Consider the following 22,400-nt stretch of genomic DNA (forward strand, 5'->3'; position numbering starts at 1 on the left):
ATACGTTTATGGCCACTCATGATGAGCCCTCAGTAATCGATGGAGGTGCATGTAATAATAACATTGGCAGGGAAAAAAAAACTTAAAAATTGTTCCCGAAGGTGTACAATTATTTAAAAATTAGCAATTTGTAAATTAAAGATTTTTCAACAGCAGTTTCAAACTAATTTCCTCCGATTTTTATTTTCTCCTGAACTTTTTCTTCCCCCTCCTGACAGGACAGTTATTATAATATTATATTATAAGGTTTTGCTTGCTTAATTATTATTAAATACCTCCATGGAGTCCAAAGACTCATCGAGGGAGGGCACATGCTCTACAACTGTCTCCGCCACTCAATCTACCAACTGACCGAAACTACACCAACGCCATCTAACGCCGACCACCACTAGTATTTCAAGATAATCACAAACATCCATGTTCACGGCGGGATTCGAACCCACATGCTTTTAACAGTCGAGCGGATACGCTAACATGCTAAAAAATCCGCTAACATTATACATGTCTCCATAATGTTTTCCGTTCTCTACGGTCTTTTTTTTTTTTTTGAGGGGGGGGGATTTCTTGCGGGTATATTTCAGCTCGTGTAGACATATGAAACAATTTTGATAACCTGTCTTCTTCCTACACACACATATAGATAACAGCTAATTTTTGAACTGAATTTGGCCATTATTAATGAACGTGACGCTAATGCGATTTCTACAAGAGCAGTATTTCTCAACCTTTCTTTGGTAATCGTCCCCAAAAGGATTATCAACTTTTTTTCTAATCGCCCCTTATTAGAGTGCTGCGTGATTTGTCAAATGAGTAGGACGCGTGCAGTGTAGTATCGTCTGCAAAGCTGTGGAGAGGATTAGTGGTACATACATACAAATATATACCACTTGAGATAATGGCAAACATGAGCCATAGGCAACAGATTCATCGCTTAAAGATATACTGCTTTTTTTTTATCACCATGTTTCATATGTCGTCCAACTGGAAAAAGAAAAACGCTTTTTTCACCATGTTTCACAGTTGAAGCTTGGTGAAAAAAAAAGCACACTACGCCCTTACCAATATATTATTTTCATAAGGGCGTAATGTGCTTTTTTCACCAAGCTTCAACTGTGAAACATGGTGAAAAAAGCGTTTTTCTCGTTCCAGTTGGACGACATATGAAACATGGTGATAAAAAAAGCAGTATATCTTTAAGCGATGAATATGTTGCCTATGGCTCATGTTTGCCATTGTCTCATTAATTCACACATGCATACATACAAATATATATACCACTCTAATCCTCTCCACAGCTTTGCAGACGTTACTACACGCCACTCGTCCTACTCATTTGACAAACCACACAACACTCTAATATCCCAGGCTAAAAGATCATCTACAAGCAATGTCTTAAACACTGATCCTTCAATGGGGGTGAGGGCAACCCTGTCATGTTCAGTGCCAACAAAACAGTCTTGCTAAAAGAGATTCCAGCTCACCTACCCTTATCCTCAGCACTAAACAAATTATCAGACAAGATCTCTTTGATTGGACTGACGTTTATCTTCGTGCATAAACACATCACATCAATAGTCTTCTCAGCATCCAAGAAAACTTGACATTTTTTTTTGTTATTGTTCGAGAGCCTATTTTACACTAACCAACTATATACAAATCCCAAATCTGTGCATTAGTACGATGGGCCAGGGCTTTTTTTTTTTCTTCTTCTTCTTAATCAGAGGTCTGACTTGGCTTGAAAAAGTTCCATGTTTGGTCATTAGAGCAGGGAATCCGGATTACAAAAAAAAAAAATAATAAAATAAATAAATAAATAAAATTAATTTAAAAAATGGAAAAATACCATTAGCCGGCCTATTCTATATTAATGTACAGCAGGTCTACAACTTTCATGTGTGGGAGTCACAAACAAGAAAAACTATTCTAGAGACCAACGCGGAATATTTTTTATGCCACTTCAGAACTCCAATAAGCGGGAAGGTGGTCTCACACCGGACGATGAAGGTCATTTCCTACCTAAAAGAAATTGCAAACAACCATGTTCAGGGCGGAATTCGATCCCGCAGATTGTTGCTTAAAGAGCGGATAGGCTGCCAACCAGGCCAAAAATTACGCAAAACTATCCAGATATTTCAGTCAACAAGACAAACGATACGAATATGGCATAATATTCCAAAATAATATATAATATAGCAAATTTCGCTTTAGTGTAAGGCAGAAATAACTTTTTGGGTGTCTAAAATGATCTCAACCAGTAAATATGATGATCCCCATAGAAATCCTGCCTTTCAAAGTTCATTATGACATTACCGTGTGAATGAATGATTTCAAATGTTAATACAAGTGTACACCGATATTTTTGCGTTAATGTAACCGTGTTTTTAATATATTTATATTTCGCATGATACTAATCACTTCAATACAAAACATATATAATTAATGTAATTATAAGTTATTACAATATTTTGTGAATTTTTATATAATTACACATGCGGAGTTCATTTCAAGCAAAGTTATTTAAGCTTGACAAATACTGCAAAGCTCTGTTAAAAACATAAATTTCTTGTAATCAATTAGAAGCTATTGTTGTTTGTGATAGGAGAAGATAAAATAAACTGTATGGAATAACTTTTTTCAGGGTACGATAAATTAACTTCTTTGGGACATTTAACATAAGCTGACGATCTCAAGTTCTGATACCATTAAGGTCCTCGTAGAAGAGTGGGGAGGGGATCTCAACATTTACCCTTCAATTAGAAAGACCCGAGTGCTCCCGTCTTGGACACAAGAACACTTTTTATTTTCATCCTATAAAACTACCAAAATCAGCTAAGGAACGCACAATTAATACTTTTAAAACAGTAGCATTATACCCTTAGTTGGTTTCAGCAGTAATTCCAACCCAATCTAATAATAGTGCATTTTAGCAAGACATAATGGTCGGTTTAAAAAAAGATTGACTCCATAACTGTTTGAAGCGTACTGTTTTATCAGATAGGAGACACCAGCCCAGCCATATTAGAGCTAATTACAGTTACCGAAAAAAGGCATTTTTCTTTTACTTCAGGGTTTTTGTAGTAATCGTATTTTCTACTAATGTGAATGAAGATAGCATTGAGATTTGTATCGAAGAAATGCTATCTAGATGGAATAGAAGAAAATTATGAAGATCCCAGTGAAATCACTAATTATTCAAAGTTCTGCTAACATTAGGACATTTTACCAATCACTCTTCTTCACTCTCGTACACAATTTTGTGCTGTTACCAACTTTGCAGCTGCTGACTGCTAGAAATCCTTTCCTTGTCGTTGGTAAACAAATTAATACTGTTCCATTACAGCTCAAAGTTATTTATTCAGGAAATCTTCATCGTGTTCTCATTTGCTTCAGCAAAGCAAGTTTTATACCGACATGAATACGAATTTTTCTCACCCAAAGCCAAAGCGTTAACAGATCTTTCAGTGACACTATTTCAAGAACTGTGGCACCAGACAGTCTGGTTGGATAGGGTCTCCGCTTTCAAATCTAAGGCTATGGGTTCAAAGCCCACTGTGGCATGTATGTTTGTGGATGTCTTTAGGTGGCAGATTTTCATTAGCCGGTGATACCTACGTCCTGCTTATTGGAGGGCTGAATCGCTTTGAAAAGGTTTTGTCTACAGAATAGAGCGTTCTAACTGAGAGGTTTCACAGATGAATACACCACTTTTTGTTTTTTGTTTTTTTAATTTCTTTGGATTAAATAGATAGGAGACAGTAATCTAACAAAAACGGAACTATTCTCTACAGTAGCCATGAAAGTATGATATAAATCATCATGAATTCAAGGCATAAAATTATCATATGATCAGGGTCTACATGATAAGTGAAGCAAAGATGAGAGGATACTACCACCTCAAGACATTACTTGAAAAAATATCTTTAACTACGTATTTCGACACTTAAGTCGACATCTGCAAAATGTCTGGGTCCTGCCGGGCATGTTATCATTGCTACTTTGTCAGATGGCATAACCAAACATTTCATATTAACGTGAATAAAATACTGCCGACTTTGGTTTTTACCAGTGACTAACTTGGTTCATTTTATGTGACCATTCTATAGACAAGTTACTCTTTCTTTTTAATGGTAATGTATTCGCTGCGTTTACGAGCAATAAATCAAATTTCGTCAGAACTATAAAATTCAGGGAACTGGTCTTTTTTTTTTCTTTTTTTAATTAAATACAAATGTGGTTTTCCGGAACAAAAATCACTCTCTTGGATTAAGAAAAAAGAAAGAAAAAAAAGAAAAAAAAATTCGAAGGACTACCGTCGAGACTTTACTGCATAAAGTCTCGACGGTAGCCCTAAAATTTTCCTTCTTTTTTTTTTAAAAAAAAGAGAAGCAGTAATATTAATGTTTTAATTAACTGTTGAAGGGAACATTTATCACCCTAGGGATTTGCACGTTTAAAGCCAACTCTGAATGTAGACTGCTCCTTTCCAAGGGTGGATCCGTTTTTATGTGACTCTGCGCCAAGAAATGCTGTAAGCCAATAGTAATGCGAGTAGACTTGGTTAGAAAATCCGTCTCCAGAAACAAAACATGGAACTTATTTTATTTTTTTTTTTTTTGCCATTATTTTTTTTTCGCATATCCGCCCTCCAATAAGCAGTGGTAGTCTCTCGCACCAGAACAAAGAAATTCCACTGTCACCTAAAGACATTCACAAAGCATCCATGCACACGATGGGATTCGAACCCACACCCTATTGGTTGGAGAGCGGATATGCTAACCACTCGGCCGTTGGTAGAGCTAAATCAAGATTATTTGTCTTCAATTAGAATTTAGACTCTTTCCTTGTTAAAAGTCATCAGGACAAGCCTGAAAACAAAATGTGAAAACAGATAAAAAAAAAACAAAAAAAAAAAAAAAAAAAAAACAGATTAACTCAGTTCAAAAACCGATCTGGGTAATGGAATATTTCTACTGTACTTTTTTTTTTTTTTTTTTTTTTTTTAAAACAAGAACTACAGTTTACGAATAAACATCGACTAGCATCGCTTTTATCATCATCTATGTCAGTGATTCTTAACCGGGAGGCCGCGGAAAATTTATAGTATCTTTCTTGTGTTTAAAATTTTGAAACCTCTTAAAATAATTATTTTTTGTTCTTTATTTTGCTTTGTTTCAAACTGGTATTGTTTTGTATTAGTAATCTGAATTATGCAGATTAAGACAGTAGTTTGTTTTGTGGAGACGCCACAAGTCTTTCGCAACGCTGCCAGTCGATCCAGATAATAACTGAGAAAATACAAATTTATCACCAACGGAGGATGACACACTACTGGAATTGACAAAGGATTTAAGTCTGATCTCCGTTTTCAAGAAGAAAAGTTTGGTCCAATTTTGAATACATATCCGGAGGGAATATCCATACCTGTTTACAGTTGCCATTCAAAATTTGTTGCCTTTTGTTTCTAAATAGTTGTGTGAAAAGGGATTTTCTACAATGGTAAATATTAAAACGAAACAACGAAATCCACTCCAAATAGATTCCTGCATGCGAACAGCATTGAGTAACACAATTGAAGCAAGAATAGACAAATTAATAGAGTAATCAACAACTGAGGTCTCGTTAAAATAAAGTTATAATGAAGGGGATACAAATCCTTTGATGTTTATCTGCCAGTAAGTGAAACTCTAAGAACTAGGACTAAGATCTATGAGTTTCATACCGAAAAACTATCGGCAAATCCAAGTGTAAGTAACCACTTGGTAGTACAACACCAAGGCAACTCGTATCGAAGGTGGGGCAAGCACCCTCACTATCCTTGATATTTTCTCATAATGTGAAAACACAGCCCCTAGGGGATGTAATACTGTAATTACATTATGAGGAAAGGTCACTACCCAGACCGGTTTCAACCTTTTTTTGAGGTCTCATCAGTGAGTAGGTAGACCTGGAAGATAACAAGGTTTAAGTGAAAAGAACTTACATACCTTCACTATACGAATGCCATAAAGGTGTGCCTGTATATTATAACATAGAATAAAATCCAAAAGGCTATTTTTCTGGCAACCTTAGTAATAATGAAGGGGATACAAATCCTTTGATGTTTATCTGCCAGTAAGCAGATAAACATCAAAGTTCTTTTCACTTAAACCTTGTTATCTTCCAGGTCTACCTACTCACTGATGAGACCTCAAAAAAGGTTGAAACCGGTCTGGGTAGTGACCTTTCCTCATAATGTAATTACAGTATTACATCCCCTAGGGGCTGTGTTTTTACATTATGAGAAAATATCAAGGATAGTGAGGGAGCTTGCTCCACCTTTGATACGAGTTGCCTTGGTGTTGTACTACCAAGTGGTTACTTACACTTGGATTTGCCGATAGTTTTTCGGTATGAAACTCATAGATCTTAGTCCTAGTTCTTAGAGTTTCGCTTACTGGCAAATAAACATCAAAGGATTTGTATCCCCGTCATTATTATTAAGGTTGCCAGAAAAATAGCCTTTTGGCTTTTATTCTATGTTATAAAGTAAAGTTGATTTCTGGTTTTCTGATTTTTTTTTTTTTGTTATTATAATCAGTGAGTAAAACTACTATTTAAAAAAAAAGTTTAATTATTATTATTATTATGTTACTACAAACTAGGGAGTCGCGAAAATATTTTAGGATACTTAGGGGACCGCGACTACTAAAAGTTTTAGAGCCACTGTTCTATGTGATCACAGTCACCTAAGCATTCTTTCTCCTGGACCATTCCTTAGAAATAAAACTAGCATATGAAACACTTCAATCTGTCGATTATCTACCATTTCAGTCAAGTTTTCCTCTTTTGTAATTACTGCACTACCTAAGAAAGTCTTGTTTCTTTTCTTGTATAAGAGATCAGCTGTTACTTTTTGCATTGTATATAAAGTATTCAATACTAGAGAAACCATATCACGTGTTCAGTTACACAAAGATACAAACTTTATATTTATTAGTCTATATTTGGAATAGCTATTATATAACTATTATGCTGACGAAACATACGTTTCGCATCCACTTTCATTAGTGCCATCAATATTAATATTTTTTTTGCTGATGTTAATATTTTCCAGGCAAACGCATGGAATATACATGCATGTTAAACATGGCACATACACCTAAGTTATTTTGATCACCCTTCCTCAAAAGTCAAGCACATTTCATGCGGCCAGCTTTAAAGGCTCGATTCATAATGTCGTTTAGAATGCAGCCTTCAACGTGCTGGTTTAATTGACAGGAAGGAAGAACAATATGAGTGACTAAGACATCCCTAATTGCAAATGGCCAAGAATGTGAAAAAATAATTTTAAGAAATGCCAACCAATAGCTGTCGAGCACTTTATTTTCTCTGAGCAGAAAATTTCTAAGAGAGGCAACGACCATTTAAAAAAAAAAAAAAAAAAAAAAAAAGGATCTGCAGAAGTAGTTTATTCGATTATTTTATTAAAAAGACGGGGAAGAGAAACATTAGAAAGCGGGAAATATGGCATATGAAAACGAAAATAATAAATAATCAAAAAGTTTACCGAAGTTCTGTTTTCGAGGTCCGAAGGGGTTTAAAATCAATTTTCTAGATTATTTGACTGAGTAAATGGATTTAACTCATAACAGCACATAACAAATGAAAGCAGCAATTCCTGATAAATGACAATCATTTATCAAAGCTTGCTATAGTGAAAGTTGACTGTATTACATTCGCTCCTGCTGAAAACAACGGCAGATCAATTATTCAGATCCTGATCGCTGGTAATTCAGGACTTCTTTTTTCTATATAACATGTTAAATAACAGTATACCAATGCCTTACTTATACATACATACATCGATATTATATAATTCATTTTATTTTCATCAATGAATGTGCCTCCGTTCCTTCAACTCCGAGAATGGGTTGAATTTTGTTTAAGTCTGTATTATGTACAATGCTGAATTATTTTTTTTTAATTCATTTAAATGAAACTCCTTTGAAATTGTGAATCATCTTGTCCTTGCAATAAAAATGTCGGGAAAGCTCACACCCTGCAATTTAGGAAATAAACATGCCCACGCGCACCATGCTGATATGAACATTGCGAAATTCCAAAATTCTTCATGGATTAAATGAAATTTAAAAGGTGTTCTTTAATCCTTTTATGTCATCAGTTAAAAACTATCTTTCAAGTTCAAAGACTTCCCTGTAAAAGATATTCTTGAACAATACTCTTTTTAGCTAGCATGAAGCATAGAGTAAAAAAGAAAATGGGTAATTTTAATTGGATTATGAAATATCTTTACACGAAAGGCTAAAATGAAAATTCGAAATCAGAATGTGCTGGGAAATTGTACACATTTAAACTACCAATCTAGTAGAATCGGTGTCGAAAATTTCCAAAGTTTACCCAACACTTCTTATGACTACCTGTTATCTCAACCAAACCCATGTGATGCGTGATCCGAGTGTTTTGTATATATGAGATGCTAAGTATTGTTTTATTCATTCGTTTATTCATGACAATAACTGGGAGTTATAATCTTACAAACTATATTCAAGACGAATACTGATATTCAATTATATATGTTTCATGACAAAGATGCACTCCGTCATAAATTCGCTTTCAACAAGCACTCTGGAGCTTATCTGTCAATAGTAGTGTGTGTGATAATATATACATACACACACACATATATATATACATATATACACAGTATAATTCGCCTACTGCTCAGGACTTTACCCAGCCACTGGGTAAAGTCAAGGGCCAAAGGTTCCACAAACCGAGTATAACATTTGCGTCGTCATCCAACCGGGACCAGCACGAAGACTATAAATAAACCACTCGAAGACCTGTCCCTTACCCGCTAAGGCCCCAACTTACACTTTAGGCAAAAGTGATTCTCCAGTTCGAGATGACTATGTACATATTATTGTTGATATAGTGAAGAGACCATAGTCCCTAAGTTACTGATGTTTTCAAATTTATTTATTCTTAGCAGTTACCAGAGCTTGCCTGTTCTCTCTTTCTCGCACACATGCTACGATAATTATGATTCATAAACATGTTTAAAAATGAAAAAGAACATAAGAATAATGAGAGGGTTCTGATAAATCATCAGAACTAATAAACGTTCAAGGTGAAAACTTAATAGGAACCAAAAGTGTTTAGTTAATAAATAATAATATATTAGTAATATAATTGACTGAAATGTTCAAACCATGGTGAAAAATAAATAACAGCTCGTACCCCCCCCCCCCCGCTTTTTTTTTTAATTACTGGACCGGATTATGAACATTAAACACCTTATCCATTGATGGATGATTTAATACGCTAACATTAACTGCTCAAAAAAAAAAAAAAATGGCATTTTAAAACGTATTATTTAATCCAGTTTCAATCAACAAAAGAAAAAGTGTAATCACCAAAGAACAGCACAGTCATTTAAATGGTGGGACTTGTAACGACCTTTAAAAAATTGTTTTTTTGTTACTTTCTAAAATAACAAGATCAAAATATTCTTCGTATAATATAAACTTGGAAATAAATTTTTAAAATGTTCGTTATAATTTGTTATCGTATTTTTTACGTTTGAGGGTCCCTTAAATTCGGGGTCTGAACCTCGATTAAAAATGACATTGCCCATGGAGAAATCTTGTCAGTGTTATCGGTAACGTCAAGTTTTAAATAGAATCACTTCCATCCTAACCACAACTGGATACAATTCCAAACTGGAGAAAATATATATGGTGAAACGATCAGCTGTTATTGCAATAACCCTTATACCTTTCTTTCTTATAACCTTTCTTCCCTAATAATCTTTTGGGAAAGAAAATTCAGGACTTTAAAATAAACACGCATTTTTAAGCCGTAAGTGCTAAACTGGCAAAGTTTTTTAAGCAAATTTAAAAATCCAAGGTTAAATGAGACACGATCACAAAAAAAAAAAAAAAAAAAAAAAAAAAAAAAACCGAATCCAATGATTGGTCTTCGATAACTGAACTGAGTACGTAGGATCGAGCATGTCATTCACATGTGTGTATCTAAATCTAATCTCTATTAAAGAAGACAAGCCTTAAAGATTAATTTTAAACTACTTGAAGTAGCAAACTGAAAACTGAAATAAAACTAGCCGTTGTGATACCTTTTGACACGCGTTACATAAGATCGTTTCGAGTTTTTGTTTCTTAATGATATAAAAATACCAAAATAATGCTTCAGGGAAAAATGAATGAGAACAATTAGGACTAAGAGGAATTGAGAATAAAAGCTAATTCACTGGAAGTAGTTTGTGGCAATATGGTTTTGCAAATAAGACCTAAAAATTGCAGCGTTCCAAATTTCATTGTTATTAAAAAGAAATCAGAATTAGTCACGTCGGGGTGCATAAATATTCGAAAGAAATCAAACAAAAAAATATGACCTCTTTTGCGCTGTCAGTTTTCTTTCTCCTTCAATAAACAAAAGAAAACCAATAAGAGAGGGGAAGGAAACAGTCTTCCTAACGGACTTCTGGAGTAGGGGTCATGTTACTGCACTTCATATCACTTTCCATATCATTAATGGTTAAACGGGTATCAAGTTCCGTATGTAAACTAAACACCACAAGAGAGAGAGAGCAACTCCCCCACCCCCTCTTTTTGTCCTCTGTTAGTCACTTTGTTTACTGAACGAATACTACTTTATCGAGAGCCATATCTGAACCCCCTTGTATAGCGATGTTAGGAAGAAACTCAATGAATCCTTGTTGAAATGCTCACATCCCAGCAGATGGGATTTGCTTTTTTATGAGGCAGTTTGGATTTTTTTTTTAATGGGACTGCTTTTATTTTATGATAATCCTACACTCGAAAGATTGGTAGAACCAAAGTCTCACGCATATCATTTATTCCAAAGTTAAAAAAAAAACTATAAATTTGTCCCCCCCCCCTACTTTCGTTATAAAAATACAGCAAGTACAGAGATTTTGATATACATTTTAAGTATACGAGTGCATAACAAAATTACATACTTTTTTCTCCCCAAATTCCAACTTTAGAAATTGAGTTGTGTACTAAAAATGCTGAAAGAAAAGTGCTAGCCTTTGAAATTAAATGTCTCCGGAATAATAATAAAAACAAGCTGAAACGGAATTCAAAACAGATTAACAAATAATAACTTGACAGATCGCTACAATTATGGATTCCGTGATGAAAGATCATAATCCAGAAAGGATGACGCGATTATCATGGTTACATTACAAACTATGTAAGCCAAAGCTGATGAAACATCGTGAGCAAGATAGTAGGAAATGGAGAATCCCAATCCCATCCATGAGATGCTCAAGATGTCCTAGATCAGAAGAGATAAGAATGAAAATAACGGAAATTTCAAAATTAAGACCAGATGAAATAAGTATACTAACACAATGGTAAAATGGTGCAACTAGAGAATTTTATTTCCAGATTTAAAATAATTATTCTTATGCGATTTAAAAATCACCCACCATTCTGAAATATAGTGACAACAACAGTAAGCAGGTGGATTGAATGCCGCCTTGTTCATTATATGATTTATACAAACGACAAGATACGCCTTTTCCTAGTATGGACAAAACAGCGTAACAAGCTGAACTTTACTTGTTTGTATGAACCAAAGCAACCTACATATGCGGTAGTGGGCGACAAAAAAGCAAACCAACATTTAACAAGCGAGCAAACGCGAATAACAATGAGTCTCAAACAGATTTCAATTCATTCACCTGCGCGCAGAAACTCACTCTGTGACTATACACGAATAAATAAATTAAAAATACGTCTTTCTGGTGTTGTTCTTATCGATTCTGGAAAGGATGGAAATTAATAAACTATGCAACATACAGTAATAATTTCTAAAATTCATTAACCTCACATACGCAAACATGTCTTCAAGAGAATTTGTGTCATGTTTATTACCATACAATGTCCCCCCCCCCCCTATTAGAACAATGTTGTTGAGACTGCGTATTTATCTAATATGTAATCTCAATATGTAATTATTTTTGCCCACCTATCTCACCGAAACCCATTCCAAACGCCAACTTTCGAAAACCGAGATTTCGAAGACGAACGTGCTGGCAAAATGTAATTCGCCCATTCTGCCTATGCGGGATCACATGCTTTCCAGATGTGGATAGTCGTGCACTTAGCTAGAAACAGGGAACCAACCACGGCTTGGGAACAAATCCGCAGCAGTCAGAAGCATCGGCAATAGCCCCTTGCTGTGTTATAACACTGAACTTGTTATACTGCCGTCTCTAGTTAGTAGTTTTCATGCATCCAAAGAGCTGATAGCATTAATATATCATACTATATACTTCTTTTATGGGCTCTAGCACACAGGATATCGAATAATTCCAATTTTTCGGATTTTTTTTAACTAATTTCTTTTTTAAAAAATCTTCGAGTGATATTTATTTTAGTATTGGGGTATGTACGGATCCTGTTGGTCAAAGGCTACTAGGTCACCCACTTGGCCTGTGAGTCACAAGCCAGAAATCACTTCTGAAACGGGTAAGCAGTATCAAAATACTGGTTGTTGGTGGAATTAAAAAAAGCATTTAAGTTATTTGTTTATCGATTGGTTTGTTTTAAGAGAGTAAAGAAAAAAAAACTGCTATCTCCATATTGAGACTAATTAATTCATCTATAGATGAAAAAGCTCTTATGAAGGCTCCTTGTGTCAGTGATTCGAACCCAGATCCTTTCCAACTGAAGGACAGTTAGTTCACCGCAGGAATGCTTCGTCTCGAAATTTCATTTAAAGGGTGCGGCGTACTACAGGAACTAACATAAAACATCGCCTATACTGACACTGCGAAAGGTGGAATGGTCGCCTTTTGTGTCCTCCACTGACTAGGGTGCGCATTTCTGGGAATTAAAGAAATACCGCTTAAAAATGCCCAACTAGACTATGAAAAAAAAAAAAAAAAAAAAACTGAAACGGAAATTTTAAGTCACTTTACCGAGTTAGCCAATTAACATTAAGTGGCAGTTCTTATTAAATTGCACATACATTTACTTCGGGTAAAACGATACTTTTTTTTTAAAGATCCAAGATTCAAAAACAAACCTTCTGAATCCGTCTCAGAGACGGATACACAGCCGTCGGACGATACACGGGAAGAAAAATGTGACGATGACTCCGAGCAAGAATCCGAGAGCGAACACGTGGATTCTGTATCTTCCATAAGTGCGGCCCATAGAGCAGGAGGAAAGTGGGCCCAGAGCGGGGCCACATGGCGTCCCTGTCCTTTGAGCCGGTGTAGAGACATCGCTTCTGACTAAGAGGAACGAGCGGCCTCGACAGGCCGCTGTCTGGGAGTAGCAGAGCAGCCGACGAAGACGACACAGTATCACCAACGTCGATAAAATCCACAAAGCGACTGCAGAGTAATGACTGGACGCACGTGATCAGAACACACAGACACAACAGTCACTCTTCTGCATAATTTGTCCCACACATTCGGAGAAAACTCTGAACAGCAGGAAACGTTCTTACCGTTGGGATCCCGTTACGACGGGGATTTAATCTTTCGAATGGAACTCGGTGAGGTAGAAATCTCTGTAAGAGGTCGAGCACGAAGGTCGAGTGAGCACACAATCACGTGATAACAAACGATCCCCCTAGATTTGACAGCGTTTACCTGTAACACGAGAAATAAGTCCTAACACACACACACACACGGCTTGACGACATTCCTATGCACCCACCACGGAAATCGGTCCTCCTACAGCAACTGCAATCGAATGAGCAGTACAGCAGCCTTTTTCTACAGAACAGCCCACTTCAAACTGAAGGGAGGTGGGTTAGGCACTGACATAAGCCGAACGCCGGAAGCGCGGTCGGATAAAGAGGCTCGCTCACACCTCGGAACTCCGAGTGACTCTGGCACCCATATGATGTCCATTAACCTCAGTTAAACAAATAGTAGAGTGAATGAACCTTCTAAGATTAGTGGCCACTAGATGGCAGCAGTAAACAACACTACAAAACATGTGACCTTGAGAGGGAAAAAAAAAAAACACGAGTGTCCATTTAAAAAAATGTGGGTTCGCAGAACAACTTTATCAACGCTGCAACATGCGTATGATGTCATAAAACACAAAAGTGTGTGTGCAGAAGAACAATTTTCTCCTGCTTTATATAAAAAAAACAACAAAAAATAATAATAATCCAGTCGAAACAAGTCACTTCAACTTTTAGGTCGGAATATAGTCACTTGAAGAAACCAGGGAAATAAAGGAACACTCTAAAGTCGCGTTCACAAATAATGTGGATGCATTTTACATTTGTTTAGTTTTTTTTTTTCCTTCGAATAATTTGCTAGTGCAACAATGTACAGTATTTGTAATTCGAATGAAAATATGTAAGAATGAGAAACTTAATAAAGTTTTTTGTCCCCATTAATTGAAAGAGGAGAACGTTATAAAATAATAATAATAATAAAAAACTAAAACAATCATGTGCAAGATTCGTTTGGTAGCAACTACCAAAACAAAAAGTCCATGCTTGGTTACCCAGCTATAAACTTATCGATTTGTTCGACTGCGCCATTACATTTAAAGATCCCAATCTCGGTTGTCTTAGACAAAAGCCAGCCAGGCGCAATTTTGTCTCGTTCTCTGCGTCATAAAGCGACCACTGTTCGCTAGAGGGCGAACGAAACAAACGTGTTAATATTAGTTGGAGGTGAAACTGGGAATAAAATAAATTGGGGAAAGAGAATATATCTCATGCCGATTTACAAATAACTGCTAAAAATGGGATTAGAAATATTTAATGGAAAGGGGACAAAATTTATAAACATTTATTTATTTTTAATGCGTGGAAGCACCGATATCTTAGTGTCCTTGAAAAGAAGGGTCAGTGTTTTATGTCTTGTTAACATAAAACAGTGTGATGTGCGTATGCTCTCAGGACTCATTTTGTCAGTTTGGAGGAAGAAAAAGATCTTTCCACTTCCGGGAGAGTTAAGCTCGGTCTAGGTTGAAAAGTTACTCGCTTCCCCTTGCATCAACTTTATCTTGAATGGCACATTCACCTGTTAGCGTTTCTGTCAATGGAATTAACGTAGGCAGTTATGTTGTAGATTAATTTTTTAAGCTTACTATAAAAAAATTAAATGACTATTATTGTAAGATTAAGGATTGTTTCAACAGTGGATGTTTCGAATTTTTACCTCAAATTAGTCGCATCTTAAAAATATAGTGTACTTTTAAGTGTAAATTACATAAAAAATCAGTTTTTAAAATTCTGAGATTTATATTTATGAACACTTACTATTATCTAACTTTTATTTACCTAGTTATGTGCAGTCAAACTTTCAGATTTATATTTTATCTATTGTTTATATAAATTGATTATATAACCTTTCTTCGAAAAGTTCAATGGAAAAAAAAAAAGAAAAAAAAAAACGATTCCGCAACAGATGGATGTGTTACTAGCACAATATTAGGTTGATTTGCAAGAATTGTTGCATAAATTTTAATTAGAAACTGAAAAAAACGGTTCATGAATGTATCAATATCAACAATAAAATGCAAGATGTTTACCTAAGAAACAGTAGGATGCAAATCAGAAAATTAATCGATTAAAATATGTGAGAATGAGAAGTTGCGGGTGGGTGTTTCGAAAGAATGTTGATAATATAACAGATAGAAGTAGCTGAAAATTAAAACGGAAAAGAAAGATCGGAAATAATATGGGTGACACTCAAATAAATGAAAAATTTTTGGTCGCAGAAAATGGATTAATTAAAAAAAGTAACAAAAATACACAGATAGGCTTGTCATGCTTTAAATGGCAGAGTAAGGTTTGTCAATAATTTTAAATTAAAAAAATTATATAAAATTGAGTAAAATAAGAAAACTTTTTTACATTTTAAATGAACTGTCTGTATTAATAATAAAGAGGAAAAAGACTTAAAAGTTGATTATTTTGCTGAAATTCGATTATTATTATTATTATTATTATAGCCATTAGTGAAACTTCATTGACAGCAGATGCTACTGTAATTGAATGTGGTAGTATTTTCAGGGTGGGTAGAAAAGATAGAATAGGGGATACAGCTCATAATAGCTGAAGAACTGCAGCCAAAAAAAAAATTAGGATATCAAGAAGATAGGCGTGTGAATGGTAGTTCATCTGAGGTAAAACAGTTGCCAACCGAACTAAATATACAGTTGGCTGCTGCTATAGGCCAGGGGGTACAAGGGGTGATGTATAACAGCGCTTCCCAAGCTGTGGGCCGCGGCCTTCTTGGAGGCCGTGAAATAATGAAAATAAATTTAAAATGTTTTAAGACTAAGTAGATTTGTTTTAATCTTAAAAGAAACGTATTTAATTTTTATTATTTATTTTATTTTTTAATGAATACATAAAAAATTATATTGTATATGTGATTTTTTTATATTTAAAAAATCACACATTGATGTTGGTTCACAAATTTTGCTTCTTGCGTATTTTGGCAATTAATGAATATTAGTAAATATATGCTTACTCATATAAGTTTCATTTCAAAAGGTACTGATAAGAAACACAAAAAAGATTACAAACGCAAAGTCTTGAATATAAATTGTATTGAATATAAATGCAATAAATATTATAATAATATATGCCTATATTACGATTTTTTTTTTCGATCGGGACCGTGAAATATTTTAATTTTTCCAAAGGGGGCCTTGGCATCCAGTTTTGGAAGCACTGATGTAGAAGACATGCATCAGCAAATTAACGCAATTTGAGTGCAGGTCGAATAATTATTATCGGGGATTTTAACTACCGAGGTATCGCCTGGAAAGAGGAAAGATTACGTGGTAAAAAAAAAAACGAAATAGAATTCACACACCTTCTAAGAGATAACTGAAGGGACTCGTAGTGTGAGAGAGCGTTGGATCTGGTCTCAGGTTCAGAAGATCTATGCATAAGTAAGGTGTCCACATTACCTCCCGATTGGTGAGTAATCACCAATCAATCGGGAGGTAATCACCAATTGAAAAGCAAAATGTGTGGCTTTTTCTCTTAAAAAGGGATATGTACGGAACTACAGGGTAGGTGATTATGATAAGCTTACAGCTTTTCATAATTGCTTTTCAAATTCTATCACCCGAGTGAGGATATTTCTGTCTTATGTAGCAATAACTGATATGAGAATTGAAGTTAATGAATCAAAAGGTATCATACTCAGGATATTGAAGAATTTAAATGTAAATACTGGTGTGGGTTTGAATGGGATATCAGCTCGGGAATGCGCTGTCAATGACTCTTACTTGGCTGTTTTAAGTTAAGTCTTAGTTCTGGTAAGATCCCTAAGGAGTGGAAGGAGGGTAAAATAGTTTCTTTGCATAAAGGAGTCTCTAAGACAGCTGTAGAAAATTACAGACCAATCAACATTGTTTGGTCTGTCAAGTTATGCATTTTGAGATTAAAGACAGAATTCAGGAATGGGTGGATAAGAATATAATACTCTATGGGGGGGCAACAATGTTTTATTAAAGATTTGTCTTGCCTTAGTAATTTATTAACTTTTTATAATAGCGTGACAGCTGAGTTGGACAAAGGGAATTGAGTTGGACACAGTGATACTGCTGGATTTTGCTAAGGCTTTTGAGAGGATACTCCATGAATACTGTTACGCAAATTAGAACAAATGGGAATGGATATTAAACTGGCAATGTGGATACGAGAATGGCTCATGGAGAAATACCTAAAAAGTAGTGTATGGAGAAGCAGACCAGTGACCAGTGGTGTGCCGCAAGGCTCTGTGCTTAGACCATTATTGTTTAATTGGTACATGCTGGCCTGGTTGGCCGAGTGGTCAGCGTATCCGCTCTCCAGCCAAAAGGCTGCGGGTTCGAATCCTGCCGTGGACATGGATGTTTGTGATTGTCTGTGAAAATACTAGTGGTAATGATGGAAAGTAGATGGCGTTGGTGTAGATGATGGTAGTTGCGGTTCGTTGCAGAGTAGGTGCCCTCCCTCGATGAGTCTGACTTCCTGGAAGTGTTACGTAATAATAATAAATGATATAGGAAATTATTTGAAGGGAAATATTCAGTTGTTTATTGATGATACAAAGTTGGGTAGCGTAATAATTAATGAAGTTGATGTAGAGAGCTTAAATAGGCTGGCAGTACGGGCAAAATATAATGGATGTCAATTCAGTGTGGAAAAGTGTCATGTTATGTATTTCGAGATTAAAAGATGCAAGCTGTGTACCACACTGATGGAACTGCACTCCAGGAGATTGATGAGGCTAGGGACTTGTTGGATAGAGAGTTGAAGTTCAGAGGATATATTGCTAAGGTATCCAAGATAGCTAATGGGATTACCTGGTTATTGAAGAACACACTAACATGCAGAGATAAAGAAGTTATTATTCCTCTTTATAAGGTGTTGATAAGTCCACATCGGGATTACTGTGCTCAGGCCTGGTTGCTTGGATTCCTTAGAGATGAGGAAGTGGTATAAAAGATTCAGAAGCGAGTGACCAAGTTGGTGAGTGGTGTAAGATATCCTCCCTATATTGATAGATTGAGAGTTTGTGGGTTGTGTTGACAGTAGTGGAGGAACAAGAGGTCATCCCTGGAAATTAAGCGAGTGTGGCTAACAAGGGTGTGAGGACTAGATTTTTCGCTTGGAGAGTGCTAAATGAATGGAATGCGTTGCCTGACTCAGTTGTGAGTGCTTCGTCTGTTAACGAGTTCAAGAAGAGGTATGATAGATATTGTGTGGATAGTTTGAGTCTCACGCGATGAGTCTTCTTACATCTGATGGTGATGCCCATATAATAATTATATTATTATTATTATTATATCCTTGAGGGATTAAAATTAAAAACTACATACGTTTGAATTACACAACATATTAAAAGTATGTTGTGTAAATATAAGTATACCTGAAAGTTCAAGCAAATTATATTAATAAAATAAGTATTTTTTTTTTAAATTACTAATATGACAATTATCGGAAAACAGCATGGTTTTAAATAGACTTTCCTGTGTGAAAGAAGTTTCCTTATCTGCGTATTCTCACTTGGATCATCAAAATAATAATAATAATAATAATAATAATAATAATGAGCAGAAAAAAAGACCCAAAAAATTTCATTGTTTGCGATATTGATCGGATTTGTTGCTCTCATAATTAATTAGCAAATCCAGCTACTATCCAGCAAGCAATCAAGTTCGGTTATATAATGGATCGCTTAAAAAAAGAAATTAGCATCATCAGATACCATGCCGTCTCTATCAGTGTGTGCTTTCCTATAACTTTTGCGTTATGAATATCATGCCTCCTGGTACTCAACACTGCATTTCATAAAATCTCCAAGGAAGTAACGCATGAACCTTTATATACATGCCAATTTTTTTTAATCATTTTTAATTGGAATGAGATGACTAGGCTCTGCCACGAATTAGATGCCCTCATAAACAATTAAAATGGAATGGAAAGAAATTCCAATGTTTTGGAAAATCATAAGTGAATGAATGAAACCAGTAAGCATTACAATACTAAAAATATATACAAGTCACAAAAAAAAGGAACCATGAAATATGGAGAATCACAGGCTAAAGAAACATCGCGAATATTCACAAGTACTGTATATTGCATTATTGAATTAATAAGATTTATTCTCAATAAAAACGCACGCGTATTAATATAGGTCTACGGTTCATACGTTGTATTTTGTAGGTAGTTTCTAAGGTCTAGTTGCACAATAAGATACGTGTTCTAATCGTCTAAAACATTTGTCTTCAGTCCAATGAGCTACTGCACCCCCATAGGCTACAAGAACAAATACCGCATTTAAGCTTGTGTAAGAGGATTCAGATTAGTTTGGGTTGGGAGGGGGATTACGACCAAAGCAAATATGACTATAAGGCCAGTGTGTGGTAATGAAAATGAATGTTAATGAATCTTCGGTTGAAAAGGACTTACAGAAGTTCTTCACGTTCCAGAGAGAATTCTAGAATTCGTCCAAGAGGTGTATGAGCAGCGTACAAGGTATTTTTTAAAATAAAAAAAATTTTTTTTAAAAAGTACTTTCATTGAAAGTTTGGCTAATCAATGCAGTATTGTGCAGAATTGGTATTTAATATACTACTCATTTTGTATTATTCTATATGCAATAACTGAACTGGTGTCCTTTTTTTTGCAATTAAGTTTGCGAAATCGGCCGTGGCGCCATCTCACGTTGAATAAGCTAATGTGGTCCTTGAAAATTCAGGACACAGATCACCTGTCCCGATTTTTTGGTTCAGGAAATATGGTCGACCACGCACTAACAGAATGAGTTACGCCAAGAAAAATACGAAATCCTAGAGAATTGGTATGAACTACGTATGCCTACTTTTTTTAAACCCTGTCAGTCGGGATTGAGATTTGAAACCGGGTCATTGTCAAATACTGAGGGGTGAGACGAGAGAGAAACTATTGTACCACGAAATCCTGCACTGCAGGAGAGGAAAAAGCTCAGCCCAGTGAGGAGCTGTAAGAGGCCTCAACGAGAACACTGAAAATAATCAAGGGACCCAAAGGAAAAAATATTGCAGAAGGCCGAAAGCCGTTATTATGCCTGTCCAGAGAAATATGAAAATTCAAATTCCGAATAGCAGAATGATAGTTTCATACAAAAAAAATAAAAAAAGAAGATTGAAAAGCAAGTCAATCATATATCTAGTTTTGTTTTGGAATACTAGCATACTAGTATGATTAGTTAGCCAAAAAGGAAACGTCCAGCGAAAACTAGATTTTTTAATCTTTTTTAATGGAGAAATATAACCTAACCGGCATTCTATACAATTAAAACAAATAAAACTGCAAAACGGAGAACTGCTATATATGTACACATTTCTAAGTATTTAAAATTAGGTTACAATTCTATATAATAAAAACAAGTACAATTCGAATACAACTAAAAATCAGCTTACCCATGAAATGAGTTATCAATCAATTACCGATTTCATGCGGTAGGCATCCAATCAACACAACTTTTCGACGTAATTATGAAAACTATGTACGCAGTACTCTCAACTACACACACCCATGCATCAAACGTCTACGCAAGATAGGTTGGCCGCTTAGTCATAAGTTTACATTTACAATGTAGGAAAGACCATCCCATCTGTTTCTTTTCATTAGTATTAGATCGCTACGGTAGTGAAAAACCGGTAAATAGTTGCTGCATAGCTCCACTAGAATAAAAAAAGCTACTATTGGATGGCACTACAAAATAAAAGTGGAAGCGACAAATGTTCTAACAAAACGGATTTTACTAATGTATTGCATGCAACACACCCACTTGCATTTCCGGTTTAGTCAATGAATATACAAAGTCCGATAAAAAACACCTTTCTCTATCTCTCTCTCTCTCTCTCATGAACTAATAGGAGATAGAGGTGGTGTAATATTAAAGAGAGTACAGCGTACATTAGCGGGTTATCACATCTTACCTTGACAGCAAGTAAGATTTATTATGATTAATCTGCGATAGAGGAAATGCTGACTTGCAATTCAACTACCTACTATGTAAACTTCACAACAAACCGTATTTTCCTCCAAATGTCCTAGGTTAAATGTGCGTTGTTTGGCTTCTGCGATTTTGTCGATATTAATTAAATAATTTTCTGATATATAATATTCATTTTCAGGAAGTTTTTTAAAATAATATAAAAATATGAAACAAATCAAATCTGAGTATTATTTTTAAAATGTTATCTGAAATTATGCTTAATTTGTCAAATAATAGCTTTTTAATTTAATTCATAAACTTTTTTCGTGAATTAGCATACTTCAAATTTTACATGAATTTTGAAATGGAATGTAATCGCAAACATAACCTGACATAATTAGATGTCCCTTTCCTGCAAATACTGTATTGCTATAGATCCTGAAACAAAAAGCGCATGTCACTTATTGTTCATTTATAGCTTCCGCTGAGGCTTTCAGTATTTAAGTGCAACTTCCGCAGGTGTGGCACAGAATGTCGCTCTTTCACGAAACAAATAAAACACACGCATGCACGCACACACACAAAGCCTTTCGTAATCTGTTTTTACTGTTTCGATATACTCATCAGCTAAAAGCAAATTCAGTTAAATGTACCTAATATGTGCTGGAGTTGGTTTATTAGTACTGCAACATTGCGGTGGTCATTTTATTTGTTAGCTCACCACAACTTAACACGGATGCTAAAAAGAATACTCAATTTATCTTCGAATCTACCATTAAAAATTACTTCTTACTTCATAATTTTCTATTTATGAAGAATACTTCATAATTTTGTATGGCCTTAGTGTATAGTACTTTGTGGATTTCCGTCATAAATAGCACATTGAGAAAGTTCTTGAAGATGTATCAACACTTGAAAATAAAACAGCTGAGTTTCG

At 35.2% G+C, this 22,400-nt stretch overlaps 1 protein-coding gene across 2 annotated transcripts in view; it reads right to left on the reverse strand.

Annotated features, from left to right (window-relative positions):
* LOC150109471 (disco-interacting protein 2-like) overlaps window positions 1-22,400 on the reverse strand; it is a 456,967-nt gene that overhangs the window by 280,839 nt on the left and 153,728 nt on the right. Inside the window, exon 1 of one of the 2 annotated variants that reach the window (XM_090408468.1) lies at window positions 13,081-13,210. The exons of the other annotated variant lie outside the window; for it this stretch is intronic. Within the exon in view, the coding sequence (XP_090264594.1) occupies window positions 13,081-13,198 (118 nt within the window). The 5' untranslated portion in view covers window positions 13,199-13,210. Of the gene's footprint in view, window positions 1-13,080; window positions 13,211-22,400 lie in introns of those variants that run through there. 2 annotated transcript variants of the gene reach the window in all.

Source organism: Typopeltis vanoorti, chromosome 2, assembly GCF_054136105.1.
Source record: "Typopeltis vanoorti isolate ZY-2024b chromosome 2, IOZ_Tvanoo_1.0, whole genome shotgun sequence".
Taxonomy (NCBI): Eukaryota; Metazoa; Arthropoda; class Arachnida; order Uropygi; family Thelyphonidae; genus Typopeltis; species Typopeltis vanoorti.